At 38.3% G+C, this 17,274-nt stretch overlaps 1 protein-coding gene across 6 annotated transcripts in view; it reads left to right on the top strand.

Moving 5' to 3' along the window:
- sipa1l1 (signal-induced proliferation-associated 1 like 1) overlaps window positions 1-17,274 on the top strand; it is a 150,641-nt gene that overhangs the window by 90,793 nt on the left and 42,574 nt on the right. For all 6 annotated transcript variants that reach the window (XM_041805723.1, XM_041805726.1, XM_041805725.1 and 3 more), the window contains 5 exons: window positions 2,462-2,592; window positions 7,775-7,963; window positions 8,636-8,810; window positions 12,767-12,870; window positions 14,625-14,782. In XM_041805723.1, the coding sequence (XP_041661657.1) occupies window positions 2,462-2,592; window positions 7,775-7,963; window positions 8,636-8,810; window positions 12,767-12,870; window positions 14,625-14,782 (757 nt within the window). The remainder of the gene's footprint in view (window positions 1-2,461; window positions 2,593-7,774; window positions 7,964-8,635; window positions 8,811-12,766; window positions 12,871-14,624; window positions 14,783-17,274) is intronic.

Raw genomic sequence — 17,274 nt, 5'->3', positions numbered from 1 at the left:
TATAACCACTTTTAGGCCACTTAAGTAAAAAAATAAGGCTTTCCATTCAGTTACCTTATGGTATCTGGTGTTTTTTCTCATAGTCTAATCTCAAAATAAGTCAATAAAGCTTTATTTGAATACTACAATAAAAATACTACGAGCATTTTCTTTTCTTTTTATTACATTTTTGCTTTCCTATCAGCACAAAACATAAACATAACTGTGTTGTTAATGTACCTGGTAAGAAACTAAAGATACAAAAGACCTTAAAGTATATCATCTGATGACAGATTTTCTGTACATTCCCCGATAAGAAGGGACTCAAATAACTTTAACTGCATTTTAACAAAAGTCGTGGACGAAATTATTGACACCCCTGGAATTTTTCCAGAAAATACACCATTTCTCCCAGAAATTGTTGCAATTACAAATGTTTTTAGTATACACAATTTTATTTCATTTATGTGCATTGGAACAACACAAAAATAAAAAAAAGGCTAAATTGACAGAATTTTAAACAAAAATGGGCCGGACCAAATTATTGGCACTTTTTTATACTGTGGGTAAATCATTTTATTTCAAGCATGTGATGCTCATTTAAACTCACCTGTGACAGGTAACAGGTGTTGGCAGTATAGAAATCACACTTGAAGCCAGTTAGAATGTATAAAAGCCTTTGTGTTGTGTGCCTGTGTGTGTCACACCAAGCATGGAGAAGAGAATGAAGAGCCCAAAATTGTCTGAGGACTTAAGAAGCAAAATTGTGGAAAAATATGAACAGTCTCAAGGTTACGAGACACTCTCCAGAGATCTTAAAAATTCCTTTGTCCACTGTGCATAATATAATCAATACGTTCATAAGCCATGAAAGTGTGGCTAATGAATGAATGAATGCATGAGCTTTTATTGTCATTATACACAAGTACAATGAAATTCTGTGCGGCTTTCTCTTCAATCTTCCTGGACGTGGACAGAAGAGAAAAATTGACAAAAGATTGCAACGCAAGATAGTTGGAATGGTGGATAAACATCCCCAGTCAACTTCCACACAAATTTAGGCTGTCCTGCAGACTCAGGGTGCAAAAGTGTCAGCTCGGACCATACGTCGTCATCTGAATGAGTTGAAGTGCTATGGCAGGAGACCGAGGAGAACCCCACTGCTGACAAAGAGCCATCAAAGAGCCAGACTGAAGTTTGCAAAAATGTACCTGAGTGAGCCTCAATCCTCCTGGGAGAACATTTTGTGGACAGATGAGACTAAGGTAGAGCTTTTTGGAAAAGCGCGTCATTCTACTGTTAACAGAAAACTGAATGAGGCCTACAAAGAAAAGAACACAGTACCTACAGTCAAACATGGTGGAGGTTCGAAGATGTTTTGGGGTTGTTTTGATGCCTTGGGTGCTGGGTGCCTTGACTCTGTGCAAGGAATCATGAAATCTGGAGACTATCAAAAGATTTTAGGTTGCAATGTAGCCTAGTGTCGGAAAGCTGGGTCTGCATCAGAGGTCATGGGTGTCCCAGCAGGACAATGACCCAAAACATACCTCAAAAAGCACCAAGAAATGGTTGGACAGAAAGCACTGGGGAGTTCTGAAGTGGCCAGCAATGAGTCTGGATCTAAATCCCATTGAACACCTATGGAGAGAAGTTTTGTGTAAAATTATGTCAATTTTGGCTTTTTTCTTCTCCTTTTTTGTGTTTTTCCAATGCACATAAATGAAAAAAACGTGTATACCAAAAACATTTGTAATTGCAACAATTTCTGGGTGAAATGGTGTATTTTCTGGAAAAATTGCAGGGGTGCCAATACTTTTGTCCATGACTGTATTTCACATGATATTCTGTCATCAGATGAATGGAGTCTCGAGGCCTGTTAATGATGATATGTATCACTACAATCATCCCAAACTCTGAGTACAGGACAGCATAAAGTTAATAAAATGGAGTCATAAGAAGCTTCAGTGTTAATATGACATTACAACTCAAATCAATGTGTTTATAAGAGGGACTTATTAGTCTTATTAGTCTTTCCCTTGCATGCTCTCAGGATGTGGTCATGTGAATTTAAATAAGTAACTTCTGTGGAGTTGACATATCTAGGAGGCCCACTGGACTATTGTGTGAAATTCTGGATATACTGATCTGCCTCTTAAAAATTTACCTCATATTGACAAAGAAAAAGGCATTTCAGCCTTTAGTCAAATTTAACCATTTTAAACTATTAGGCCATTAAGATACGAAAGCACCATGTATTATGCCGAAAGGAAAAAAATGACAAAAAGTGGATCAGTGGGATTATTTTTTTGGCATGCAAGGATTATTTTTGTTGTTTTACTCGAGATGAGCTCTTAAGTGGACATTGTAGAAAATTCCTCCTTTAATTTCCCAAGCTGTCCTCTACTCTGTTGTTCTGTTCTGCCTGTTACTTCACTCTTACCTGCCCATATCCTCCTTTAATCCCATTTCTTCTTGACCACAGAGCATTGGAACTACCTGGGGGTTGATGAGAACCTGGGTCCGGTGGCAGTGAGTCTGAGGAGAGAGAAGTTAGAGGAACACAAGGAGCATGGCCAGCAGTACAACTACAGGGTCATCTTCAGAACAAGCGAGGTGCATTGCAACAATGGTGTCCACTTATTGCACTTAAAGCTGATATTGAATGTTTTATCAGCTGGATTTTTTTTCATTATTTTGTTCTCTACGTTTTATTTTAATTGATGTCATCTAGATGTACCGTATTTGTAGCTTTTCCTTCAAGCAATGAATGTTCCTGTTGACAAAGTGTTAGTATTTAGTACACTCCGTGCTGAATGATGTCACTGAAAAGCCTTTATAAGCTTGCACTGTGTGGGAGTTGGCGTATAGGATTTGCGCCAGATCTGACTTGTTCAACAACCCAGCAGGGGGGAGACTTTCTAAAAGCTTCATCTTAAGGCTGTCAAATGGTTCAAGACCTTAGATGCCATTGATTTTATCCCTTAATGTTTTGTCACTTGTCTTTCTTTCTTAATTCTCAATCTGCATGTTGAAGTGATGGTAAATCTGTAGTGAATCCCTTTGGCTTTGCTGCCATCTTCCCCTATAGACACGCTAAAGCCAGAGATCTATGTCCTCATTCTCGGAGCTGAACGCCCACCTACCATCTTTGTCAGCCTTCATCTGTGAAGGACTGAGCTGTGCCATTTCGCAGCTAAACGAGACTAAAATAGCGCCAAAGGTATTTGAGTAGAGGAGGGAAAGCATTGCTCTCGTATTGAAGCGCACCATGAGTAATAGCCCTTCCAATCTCTTGGGATGACGCACAACACACTGTGCTGTGTTTTCCTCTTGTTTTCTCCCCTTCTCTTGCCTCCCTCCCTCCTCTCTAATTGCTATTTTTAAGAGAAGAGAGCTGGGCAGGTATAGATATTTGTGTGTATCTGTGTGGGAGGAAGTTGCATGGACTGTAGCTGAAGAGAGAAGTCCAGTGTCCACTGAGGACATCTTATGTCCACTCTTCAGTGAGAGCAGATCTCTTCAGTATATTTAACCCTGAGGGCGCTGAAGACCTTGGTATACAGAGAGGGAAAATGTGTCCGTCAGCTTTGGGACTGCTAAGAATATCTGTCTGTGTTTATTTGTTCATGATAGATATGCAGGTTATGGCCCTTCTAGTGTTCTTTTGATTTATTCATGGATGTCCTCCTTGTATTAGTGTAGTCTCTTTGATGGAAGCTGCAGCAGCAAAACATGCCTGTTTTCTCACTTTGCAGGATGTTTCCCTGGCCTTTGTTTTCTTAGCACTAAGAGAGAAAGTGGCCTGGCTGAATTCATTTTGTAGCCTGGATTTTCAAGAGACAAATATTGATTTCATGACCCATTCTGAGGCTATGATGCAGTGATGGCCATGATTATCCTTTTGAAAAAGAGCCATTTTATGCTGCAAATTGAATTTAATGGCCTCAGCAAAGGCTTCCTTGGCCAGTTTTCCAAACAAAGACTTAGTCGTGTCCTGCTGATGGCTGGACAGCTAGTTTTGGTTTAGTTGTTGCCAGTAATAAGGGGATTTGGGGAGTAAAAAACACACAAACTGCAAGCACAGAGCAAAAATTCTCTGAACCGATAGGAGAATTTTATGAGCAGCAAACATCAATTTGATCTAAATCTGGCTCTCTTACTGTTCCCAAGTACAGTGTGATATGAGGATAAAATCCATTCCTGTATTATTTTGTCATCATTGTTGTGATAAAACTGACCCTGAGAATTTATGAGGTATTTTACAACTCACTTCTAAAAAAAGGACATTGTTGTATTTTATTCCAGCCTCCTGCAGCACATACTGTATTTTTGACAACACACTGTTAGAAAGCACATTTTTGCACCCGTTGTCAGAATCATATCACATTCATGGTCTTCCACACCTGCACTCACATAAGAACCCAAAGACTGCTTCCAGAACAATTTGCACAGTCTAAGTACAACCTCCAGGAAGTCTTTTAGTGTGTCTTAGAGCTGCCTGTGTCTTGGTCAGTGGGATGAGGCTTCTGTTCACCTTTTGAACACAGTCTGATCTGCTGGGGTAAGCTTGGCTTCTTTTTTCCACTGAACAAGACTCTGGTTGCTCTTAGACACAGAAATAGACTACCTGGAGGTTGGATTTAGACTGTGGGGGTTATTTTGAAGGTTGTTGTAAAATAGATGATTGCAGGTGTGGAAGACAAGAATGAACTCTGAAAGGTGGGCAGTGCTGTTATTCAACCAATCAATCTTTCTTTGTGTAGCACCTATTCCCAACCAATGTTACCTCAAGGCATTCACAAAAAGAGCAGGGCTAGACCGTTCTCTTTATTATATTATTTAGGGACCAAACATCAATCCAACATGAGCAAAGCACTTTGCAGTTTTTAGCAAAGGAGCTGTGGCAGGAAAATCTTCCTTTTTAACAAGCAGAAATCTTGATGGTTGACAACGAAAGGCAATGAAAATAAGATGCAGAATTGCCATTGAAACATCAAAGTCAAAGAGAATGCCTGTCATTTAAAATAATATATTCTACTGAGACGTATGGACAGAAGTAGAAAGAGACAGCATTAACCCCATACGACCCTGCATGTACAAATGAGGACATTACATTTTGCCTGTCCTAACAACATAGTTATCATTTCTGCTCTTAGAATATTTGAGATTATTGATCTGAATGTCTGTTGAAGTTTAGGTAATTTGCTTGAAATATAAGGAGAATTAGCTATGAAATTCTCTAGTTTTTTGATAGAAGTTTTAGGGAATTTGTTGAATATGTTGAGGAATTTGCTTGGAAATTGTGAAAATTTTTGGGATGTATCTGTACATTTTTTGCAGCGTTTCATTGAAAGTTTCAGGGGCAAATTTTCTTTGAAATCACTTTTTAGTGAAAACTAGGGCTGTCAAAAGATTACACCTTTTTAATCAAAATGTTTTTCAAGATTTCTGTAGTTAATTGTGATTAATTGCATCCACTTTATCCCATTTTAAAAGGACACTTTTTTGCAACCATATTTTTAAGTCATTTTGGATTTTTCTACTCTTAACCTAAGGGTAATTGACTTAGACTTATTTTACATCTTTCTTGCTGCAGGGAGACACTGACATGACTCAATTAAAGTGTGCTAAAAGGTGCAATAAAACGTGAGGTGTACCGCGATTTATAAAAAAAAAAAAAAAAAAAAAAAAAAGGCACCAGTTGTGGACCTTGATTTATTGTGATTAATGAAATTTATCTTGACAGCCGTAGCAAAAACAAATTTCTTTTTAAGACAAGGCTGGGGTTTTAAACTTGTCAGGTTCTACTTATCCCAAATAAGTGGGGGGTTTAAGGAATATTATAGAACAGAATGGAAGTCTTTATCGTCATGATACCATATAGAGTGCAGTGGAATAACTGTAGCTTCATCTTAAGGTGCAACACTTAGACACGGACGGTAAAAACGAGGAAGAGTTTTGTCGACAACATGGGTATAATTGCACAGGGCATTTGAAAAGATCTTTTTATAAATGGTCATGTGCATAAGCTTTACAGATTCAGAACAGGCCCTGATGTGCCACAACCTGACGTTGGAGATGGACTGGGGGTGGCAGAATCAAGCTCAACACATGTCAACACACAGATGTCGCTCTTAACCGAGGTCTATCTTAACAGCATCTCTTTTGTCTGAATCTTCTCAACCCTAGTTATACGCCTACCTGAACTGTACTCTAGGCCATGCTTGCTCGCTGCATTTACCCTTTCCTCCACTGTGAAGGTGTGGATTTTATTTTTTCAGCCCATTGTTTTCCCATGCCCCTGGTAGTATGCAAGGGCATCCAGAGCATGACTGGGGTTGTGCCATTTTTCAGCCCAAACATTCATCATAGCTCTACACAGAGCTGTACACTTCATGTACACAGGTAGAAAATATATAATACATACACAGTATGATATATAACTAATTAAGAGTTTTCTTTGTCTGGTTTCAAATAATTTCAAAAGTTTTATGGTCTTGATTTCTTTTCACATTTTACCTCCTGGAAATTGTTTTTTCCATCATGTAAGAATTAGAGAGTGAAGTTACAAATTGATGAAGTGGATGACAGTTTTTTCAGAGGCAATTTTTGCTTCAAACTTAGTCACAATGCACAACACATTTCTTGTTTGTTCTAAAGAGGTGATTTTGTTTGCATCTACTCCTGTCTGAAAGGCATGATAACACGTGTTCAAGATAGTGTAGCTTTTAGCCTATGTTTGTAGCATTTACCCTAATTAAGCATTTATTTCTATTTCTCTAAAGTGATGGTCTGTGGTGTTTGGTTGTTGTTTTACTTATTTAAGTCAAGATGTTGGTGTATGATGTAGGCTTAGACTTTTGTACATTCTGAAAGAGCTTCACTTTTTCTTAGACGGACTTAGCATATAGACTACTGTATGTTGGGTCATTCTTTCTTATACTAGGGGATATAGGGGAATTGTAGAATCCACAGTACATCTTAACGCCTTCCTGTAGAGAAACAGGATGGTCTCAAAGCTCCTTAGACATTGGTACTACCTCATTGTGTTGAGCACAGGCATGAAAACATTGCTACTGCGAAGAGCTAGCGCTGCTAAGGTCAACAAAGCAGCTAATGAGTCAGGAATTCAGCAGCTGTGTACAAAAAACGTTGGAATTGGTGCACAGAGGAAAATGTCAGCTGGAGGTCTGCTCCTACGAAACTGGCTGCTGTTTAAAATATAATGAGGAAGAAATGAAGTAAGTTCAAAAATATTGATATTTGGACATTTTGAATTGATGCAGAATCCTGGCATCCAGCCGTCCATTGGTTATTGATACTGCTTATCCCATTTGGGGTCACGAGGGGCTAAAGCCGTTCCCACTGTCATTGGGAGAACATGCAGACTCCACACAGAAAGGCCCAGTCTTACCAGGAATCGAACCATGATTTTCTTGCTGTGAAGCAACAGCTCTTTGAGTCAGAATCATTGAGATTTGTATTTGCAATTCTGACATAAACTGATTTTTTTCTATCTCCTCTTGTGTGAAATGCTCATGGACTCACCTGAACTTCAAGACTGGATCTGTATGCTTTTTCTTTGACAGTGGACTGAAACCCTGGCTGCTTTATTCTTATCTTAGGTTTATTCTGGCCACTCTTTTTTTCACACATCTTCCTGATTGTTAAAAGAAGCTATAATTTACCATGCATAATGTTTTTTTGTTTTCATAAACAACAATAAAATAGCACATCACTGATCCTTGTGTTTTCTGCATTATTTCCCTTTCTGTTCTGGATGTGCTATCTCCAGCTGAACACCCTGAGGGGCTCCATCCTGGAAGATGCCGTACCTTCCACATCCAAGCATGGTTTAGCCCGAGGCCTGCCCCTCAAAGAGGTTCTGGAGTACCTGGTTCCTGAGCTCAACGTCCACTGCCTTCGCCTGGCTCTCAACACACCTAAAGTCACCGACCAGCTGATGAAGCTGGATGAGCAGGGGGTAAGGAGACACAGTGAAGAGGTTTTGTTTTAGCATTTTAAGCACATTTCAAGCTTTCTTTTTATTGCTATCATGTAGAAAAAAATGTTTATTACTCATCTTCCTAGAGTCGTCATCACTCCTTCAAAAATATCATCCATTCAGTATCATTTGTTGAACTAAAGAAACAAGCTCCCAAGACATCATCCTGTAATATGAGCAGCATATTATTTTCATTTTGTTTGTGATTATGAATCATTTATGTGTAGGTGTTCTTCCAAAAGGGGGATGCCTCATTGTGGAGTGGTGTTATTCATTTAAAGATGTCTTTTTGCTTTATCTATCCATTCATTCCCTGAGGTTATTATTGGGGATTTATATGGGGAAACTTCCTCCTATCTGTGCACCCACACAGACACCTCAACCTTAACATGGATGAGAAATAAGAAACAAGCTCTTTGATACTTATCCTCCCAGATGCAATCATGAAAAGCTGAACCTCTGAAAATGCCAACACGATTTCTCTGGAAAATGGCATCACGATCACTGCAGAACAACCAGAGGTGGTTATTCTTAAAATGCCAACATGAGTTCTGCCCTTAAATGTCAAGATGGTAACCCTGACATGGTTTTTAATCGCTAGCATACCTGTGTGTTCACTTTTCTTTGTAATAATCTCGGTTCTCCCCCCAGCTGAGTTTCCAGCGGAAAGTCGGCGTGATGTACTGCATGGCAGGCCAGAGCAGCGAGGAGGAGATGTACAATAATGAGTCAGCCGGTCCTGCACTGGAGGAGTTCCTCAGTCTGCTGGGGGAGAGAGTCAGACTCAAAGGCTTCACCAAGTACCGAGCTCAGCTGGACACCAAGAGTATGTATCTGAACAAAATGTACAGTGGAAAACTTTTAGATGGTTAGACTGAAAGGGAAACTAAGTTCCAACCAAAAAAGCAGTTTAAAGGATGAGTCACACTAAAGGGGGACTAAATATTGATTTGATATCAACATACTGACTTGTGTGATAAATTATCAACATATGACACAAATGGAACAGCAGGGTGAAACCAAGACAAGAAACTGACACTAATTTACATTAAATAAATAAACCTGTATTTTACCTTCTAAGGGACTTCGTTTTGTCCTTTAGGGAATCAGATTTTGTACTGATTAATTATATGTGAGGCTTTCCATCTATTATTTTGGTCTCAAGTTTCGATTGAATTTCAATTATTCAGTCAACAGTTTTATTTCATTTGATGTCACTATGCATTATAATTGATTATATCTGTTTTTTGTACAAGGCTTGTCAGTGAATAGAAGCACTCGGATTAATATGAACTCCCTTTTTGATCATTAATGTTGTAAAGACTCAATATCAACCTTGTTATAAGAAAGATCAGCGTTAATCACCATGAGCACAGCATTAACAGTATTTAGTTACAGTGGTGACAAAAACCTTCCCTTTCACAGACAGGAATGCTGAGCTGACCAGACTGATGCTGACAGCTTTTTCTTACCTGTCCTTGGGTTGGAAAGGGCTAGAAGGAGGGATAAGGGTGGGAGAAAATCAGGAAGAGGAGAGGGACAAGAGAAACAACAAAACAGAAAATGAAAGGAAAATTTTATGGCAGTTGTGGCCATAAACTTATCTCCCATTTTGTATAAAATTGCCATAACTTTATTAATGATGGTAGCAAAATATAGAAAATTAGTAGTAACGGCTTTGATAGAAAACAGAAATGTCTTAATCTCTCATTTCACTTATTAAAAAAAAAAGAAAAACTGCTGATGGTATCTAGTTTAGCTCAGTTGGTAGAGCAGCCCATATATAAATGCTACAGTCCTCAATGCACCGGCATGAGGATTGCATCCTGGTTCTGCAGCCTGTTAGAGCAGCTACACCACAACTTAACACCATTAAGTTATGGTATAAAGTCCACGCTAAACTCTGCGTTGAAATTAGTTGAGTTGGAACTTAAGTTGTGTCATTGTTTGGTTACACCACAGAGATGTAAGGTTCATCTTAACTACTAAAGCTGCATGTCCAAACAAACCAAAAATATTTGTTGCTGATATGTTTTTTTCCCCTTTTTCAACCAGTCAGTGAAAAGCAGTTTTAGCTCAGTATTTGTTACAGTTCTGCCACTCATGTTTAAATGTCTCTAAACAGGCTAGCGACTAAAAATAGCTTATGCTAACTGGCGTTAATCCTCCAACAGCATGAAAGTGTATGAAAAATATGACAAAGCATTTATCTTAGGTGATCACCAAACCCTACAGCCTGAACTTAGAGCCAGTATAAAATAACTCTGACATCTGGTGGTAAAGTTGCTAATAACACGATATAATTTAATGGTGAGTGGTGGAAATTCTCTCTGGTCATGGAAAACAACAGTGCTATTGATCATGGACAACACTGCTGACAACAAATTGCCAGTAAAATCCTCAGTTCCTCGTTATCCTCCAAGTTATCCCACCTTTCAAAACTATCGCCATGACAGTTATACTTTATGGAGAACTTTACACCTAGTAGGAGGTAGGTGTAAGACTGAAGTTACAACTTAAACCTTTATTGAAACTATCTCAGCTGGTGCAACACCTTAAATGTAGGTAGAGTGTAAACTCCTAGAGACATAAAACACAGAAGCAATTACAAGCACAGATCAATCATATTCTACTCTCAGAGCACAAAGTCATTAATCAAGACATCTATAGCCTGATGCATCCGTCTAAACCCTTTTAATCTGCTTTTGAAAAAATCTAATAGACCAGCTCCCCCAGACCCCCAGCTGATCCCAAGCTGCAGGAACCTGAAGCTCCTTTTTCCCATTTCCAGGGGCACTTTAAGATCAGAAAGTAAAAGTCAGTCTTGTGACTGGGATACACAGCAAAGACTGTTACTTCCAGCACTTTTCTCATGAATAAAATCCCACAAGTATGAGGTAAGCCGATTGAACATAGCCTTATAAATAAGTGAGTTAAGCACTTAAGATTGGTAATGAACCTCAGTGCACCATGGTCTACAGTATCTAAGAGGCACTGGCAAGATGCATGCATATATGAAACATCACCATAATCAATCAGAGGCATAAAAGTAGCAGCAACACATTTTTCTTAGCAGTAAAAGAAAACCCAGACTTATTCCTGAAGTTAAAACCCCGCAATGTTTTTAACTTTTTTACAAGTTTCTCAGTCTGAAGACCCTACTATCAACGTATCCCCATATTTCCTGTCTCTCTTCAGCTCTCCTTTTAATAAAGGAAAAACCCTACAAAAATTCTTCAAAAAAGACTCACAGGAAAAATCAAAGTCATCTGCAGCTTGTGTTTTCAAACATTTACCTATTTACTACTCCAGTTCCTTTTCCCGTAGTTAACCCCATAATCCTTATTTTCTTTAAAAACAAAAGCAGGCCTGTATACAAAAAGGAAGTTAATTATTCTGATTTTCAAGGGTCAAGTATTTAAATTCAACCATTTTAGTGACATGCAAGAAAAAAAAAGATTCATCAACCTAAAAGAAGTTTCCTACTATAGTTTTAAGAAACAAGAAAGTACGCATGTAAGTTTCTGCAAAGCTCTAAAGAACTTGCCTTTAGGAAACTGAAGTTCTCTGGAACGCTCAATTCTCAGGTAGCATATGGCCTTTTCCATAATTGGTGTTGTTTATAGACACGGCTCTGACGGAGGAAGTATCTCCAGGTGAATGAGCCATCCTATCTTGTGTGCACAGAAACCCAAAAATATACATTTCATAGTCTCACAGGCTTCTCTGTTTATTCATTTTTTTCTCAACTCATCCTAAATCACTTAGAATCTCAGGATTTTCCTCAGAAAAAGAGAGGAGTGAAATAAACCACAGGGCTGAAATTAATTAACTAAGGATAGATTAAGTATTTAGCTTTATTAAACTCTGCCACTGGTGGTGCATGAAGTCTTCAAAATATCACAGTGCATGAAAGTTCTGCATAATTTTTCCCTTTTGTCTCTCATCTGCGTGTCTTTAATCCCTCTGGCTTCCTTTCAGTGATTCCTCTATTTCCTCTCTCTGCACTTCCCTATAAACAAAAGTCCCTCTAATTTCAGCCATGTGGCAGATGGCCTTTGGTGTCAGATTATTCTGCTGGGGAAACGCTTTTATTCTGACTTCCTATGCTTCTCTGTTTGCAGGATTGATGTCTACATCATGTCTACTGTTTGATGTATAACTTATATTAATTAATTCATCCCCCATAATGCGTTGTGTAAGGAAAACGCCCCTAGACACTTTCTGCAGTACATGTAATAAAACCTTCAGAAGCCTGTAGTTAATTAAATATGACCATGCACAGGGCTCCCTGTAGTGTCATTAACTGAGGTAATCTGGCTGTGTGAAGCAGGGCCTTTTAAACACCTTGTGACTGTTTTGTTCTCTGTGTAGAGTTCGTCAATAACCTGTGGAGGTGGCTGTTAACATGTAGTGGCTCTCTTCAGGGCCAGAGCCTGTTAAAAGCTCAGGGCACACTGGGTCATCTGATCAGCATTAGCAGCAAAGGAAGATGGGAAACACACAGATGATGATTGGTTATACTTATTTATAGTAGTAGTTTATGTAACATGTTTGATTCTGTTTCAGGGATACTATTTGTGGGAATAGTTCATTATGTAAAATGACAAATTTAGTAACTAATTGCCTTAGAAATTTACAAGTTTGGACCCTGAAATAGTCCCCTGCTAGTTAGACTTGACTAAAACTTTCTTCCAATAAAGTAATTTATTATTTCAAAAAATACTTTTATTTCTGCAGCCCAGAGCATAGCAAGAGTTAATGTATTTGTATTCTTTGCAGCTGATTCGACGGGCACCCACTCCTTGTACACCACTTATAAGGATTACGAGATCATGTTCCATGTGTCGACCATGCTGCCCTACACACCCAACAACAAGCAACAGGTAGGACTCACAGTTCAAAAAGCTTCATTCACAACCAAGATCAGGCCTTTATTTGTTAAAAAAAACACAAACACTTCTCCACACTTCACATTATTTTTTTAATTGATTTCAGTAATCAGACACAAGATTTAAGAATTAAGTATCTTGGTGATTCAGTCAGATAGAGTTATAAATTTCCACTGAACTTATTTGAATTTGAAATGTCAATTCGAGGAGTGGCATGTCTATGTTACCTATATCTTTTTAATTGAGTTTTGTTTTATTCTCTATATTTTATTTGATGTATCAAAAGACAGTGTACATGACAATGATTATTCAAACATAGTTAAGAAGACATAGTTACACCAGATTTAGTGTGTTGCTAATTTCCTTCTATAGTCCCATATTAAACTGACACAGGGCATACATAAAAAATCCCACATAGCAAGGACAAACACCTGATAGATCAATATATCAAATATTTCCGAAAGAGACAGAGATATTGTTAATTTTTATGATTTTAATGGGACGTGTTTTCTCACAGTGGCTGCTATAGGTTGTGAATTTCTTCTAAATTCTTCTTCTCATTGTGAATTGAGGAGAGTTGAGGTGCATTTCCTAAACAGTAAAGTGATATTCTGTTTTCATTCATAAGTTTCTCATGATAAGGGAAAAATTCACTGAAAAGGCACTTCCGGGTTCTGTTGAAAGCGGTCCCAGGATGTGCATGCGCTCTAGCATCGCTTCTAGTACACGTGCATTTTTCCCACAGTATGAGAAATTTATGAATAAAAACAAAAGGGCGGAGCTGGGCGGGGCTGTTCCGGATGTGTCATTTTGTGCCATTGTTTTGGTTGAGAGCACACTAGTAGCAGAATTTTACACACTGTGCGTTAAAATGGACCATGTACAATATTAAACACAAATGTTGACATCTGATGAGTTGGCATAAAGCTAATTTTCTTCTGCAATCACTGGCATATTACTGAATAACAAATAAAACAGCACTGGATAAATATGACAGAATGGCATTCACATACTGCAAAATAACAGTTTAAGTAAAACCTTTTTCTGAAAATGTTGGGACATGGTGTTAAATATCATAATGTGATGGTGTTAAAATGTTTAAACTCCATATTTTCTTGAAAACATCGAAAAGACAACACATAAAAATACAAAAAATACAAAACAAAGAATATTATTTGGAAAATATTTCCATTTTGAATTTGAAGCCATCAGAGCATTTAAATAAAGGGTACAGGATTATATTTGAATTAAATCAGTTGAAGTCTACAGGGCCTACAGAGTGGTGCACATAATTCTGTCCTAACATTTTTGGCAGGTGTCGCTGCCTTCAAATTTTGAAAGGGAATGTAATTTTCTGAAAACATTTTAATATGTCATTTTTATTTTAGGCTTTAGTGTTTCAAAACAACCACATTGCTATTTTACATTTTACACAGTGTTCCAACTTTTTTTGGTAAAAGTAATTGGACAACACTAAACATAAATGTTATCACTTGATGTATTTTAGCAGAGCTGACATAAACTATTTTATCTGCCAGCCTTTGGCAGTTTATATGAAAAAATAAATGGGTTATAAAACAGCAGTGAATAAAGTAGATAATGAAGCCTTCATGCCACAAGTAACAGATAAACATAAACATTATAAATACATGTTAACACCAGCACCAGGAACAATTTAATTAATTTCCTTAATGATAAACTCTCTGTCCTATGCTTAATTTACTTCTGCTTTCTTTGTGCGTCTCCAGCTGCTACGGAAGCGTCACATTGGGAACGATATCATCACAGTCGTGTTCCAGGAACCCGGGGCTCTCCCATTCACTCCCAAAAACATCCGCTCGCACTTTCAGCACGTCTTCGTGGTCGTGCGTGCACACAACCCATGTTCTGAAAACAGCTCGTACAGGTAAGATATTGCAAACTCAGCTTTGCAGTATACTGATGGAGTTCTAGCTTTTTGTTCAGTGTTTGTTTCACTGTTTAAAAAATGCAGTGTCATCTTGGTTTTCCAGCAGCAGTTGTACAGTACAGCTCGCTCATGTAACCTGAAAGCATATGAGATGACATGGTAGAAGGGTTATTTCAGGGCTTTTAGAGCAGGTTTTCTAGCCAAAACAAATGCTCTTTTTAGAAACACCTCTCTCATCCCTTTAGCTCCCACTTCTCCTCCTGCCTCCACACTTCCTCCGTCCCTCTCTTCCTGTTCAGCCAGCAAGTGTCTGTGATGCCAAGAGCAGCAGACGAATGCCGATACAGAGCTGGAAAAAAGATTCTGTGATCAATTTCATTGATGATTAAGTGCCTTTCTTAGCCCAAAGTTGTCATTCCTTTAGTTGTACTTTTGCGAAGACACTACCTTTATGCTTTTATACCAGAGGTTATCAACTAGAGTTGTACAAGGGCCGTTTTATTTATTTATTTATTGGCAGGTATATTTTCCTTTATTTTTTTCTTTGAAATGTGCTTAATTTTTAGCCTTTAACAGTAAAACAGGTCCCTTTTACCAATACTGCAGCCAGCCGCAAAGAAGCGAATGAGGTATTTTACCTGCATATTTCTGGTGATGCCATGTTGCCCATCACAGGATTTGATGCAAATATGCTGTATCCTGATTGGCAAAAAACACAAACAGGAAACTGGTCTTTTGTTTTGACTCTCAGGCAGGGAAAAATACACACAAGCTCTTAAATCTCAGGTTGTCCTGGAAAAAAAGATGTTTAGAGTTTGACCGTGTACTACAGAGTTGATGTTTTAGAAGCATTTCAAGACAATAAGTCCAGGTGAGACAAAATGTAACTGTAGGGATAACACAACATATTTTCTGAATGTAATAATCTGTGGGGGCCCGGATGGGAAGCTTGGGGGGGGGCCTTGATGTAGCCCCTGGGCTGCCGGTTGATGATCAGAAACCCAGACACAAGGTCGGGCCTTGGTCAGGCTGGGCTGTTTGTCTTCCCCCTGGATGATAGCAGGGCTAACAGTTTGAGAGGGTGGTGTTTAAGCACAATTTAAAAGGAAAGAAAGAAACAAGTTTGAGCCTCTAAATGAAACTTAAACACGCGAATGAAGCCACTGTGAACACAGAGCAGAGAACAACACACCCAGAAGGAGTATGAATTCACTGTCTGTTTTGGAAGTCATAATACCACAGTAAATTTACATCAGCGGTGTTAATTTTTTGATACATTGTTATTTAGAATGTGGCATGAAGAGCCTGAAATATATATCATTTTATCAGGATAGTGTGTGTGTATGTAAAACAGAATAACAGAGACCTATCACCAGAGCCATCATCCACCTCAGGGGTTTAGTGATTTCCTTAATTTGAATAGTTTATTCAAAAGCAGTTTTTGTTCTGTGGTTTTGTTCATAATGTTTCAGTTCATTCTAGAGCTGATGGAGTAGATTGAGAAAAGTCTATGTAGATAGTTTGGACTTTGTTTTATCTAATGTTCACCCATTTCTTTTCCTCCTGAGTCATTTTCCACCACCAAAACAATAATGCTCTTATCTCTTCCCACAAAACGTTCCCTCTTATTGCCTTTTGCAGCTTCATCACTCCATCCTAGAGTAGGCTGTAAGCATCAAGAGCCCTCTGTTTCTCACGATTTATAACCACATTGTCAGAGAAGTGTAATATGAAATACAAAGTGCTATTCTGGAGTCATTTATAGGAATAATGAACATTCAGCCTTTTCTCCATTTCCTTTTTTTAAGCGCTCAGTTGTTCAGGACATTTCGTTCTCTATTTATTCCTGCCTATGTCTTGTTATCTAGTTTTCTGTCATTCCCTCTTATCTTGCTCTCTATGACTCTCCCTCCCTCTCCTGCTAATGGCTGTTTTAATTGCTGTCTGAGGACATTGTGTGAGGTCTTAATTGTCCCCCATGGGGCTACTTCGTTACTGAGCAACAACGCACGAGCAAAGAGTCCAGTAAAAGAATGAATATGGAGCAAATACTATGTACACGTGCCAACTGTCATTCACAAATCTGAAGTTTTCTGAGGTGAAAACTGGTTTCCCATAAGGAGAAGAGGTGAGACATGAAGTTTGGAGTGATTTACGATTCATAGACACCACAGGGAATTGGACTGTGAGTCATGTAATGTATTAAGTAAGGATGCTTTGAAGTTTTGGTGTGTTTACTTCAGACTCCAAAGGATGCTCATATACACGCACGCAGGGCAGGGAAATGATCCACACTCATCATTGTTCATTTAAATATAGCTAAGAATATAAAGCTGTAGCTGTTTTTTTTTTTATTTATACCCATGCCATTTTTATCACATTGTATTAAAGTAAACTGACTTTAAGAAGTTTTGGCTTGGTATTTAAATGTGTCAGATAGCACAGAAATGAAGAAATTGTTTTTTACACAACTCTATATGCATGCATTG

Source organism: Cheilinus undulatus, linkage group 14 (assembly GCF_018320785.1).
Source record: "Cheilinus undulatus linkage group 14, ASM1832078v1, whole genome shotgun sequence".
Taxonomy (NCBI): Eukaryota; Metazoa; Chordata; class Actinopteri; order Labriformes; family Labridae; genus Cheilinus; species Cheilinus undulatus.
Note: the sequence above shows the minus strand (reverse complement) of the source record. Positions and strands in the feature narration are given on the sequence as shown.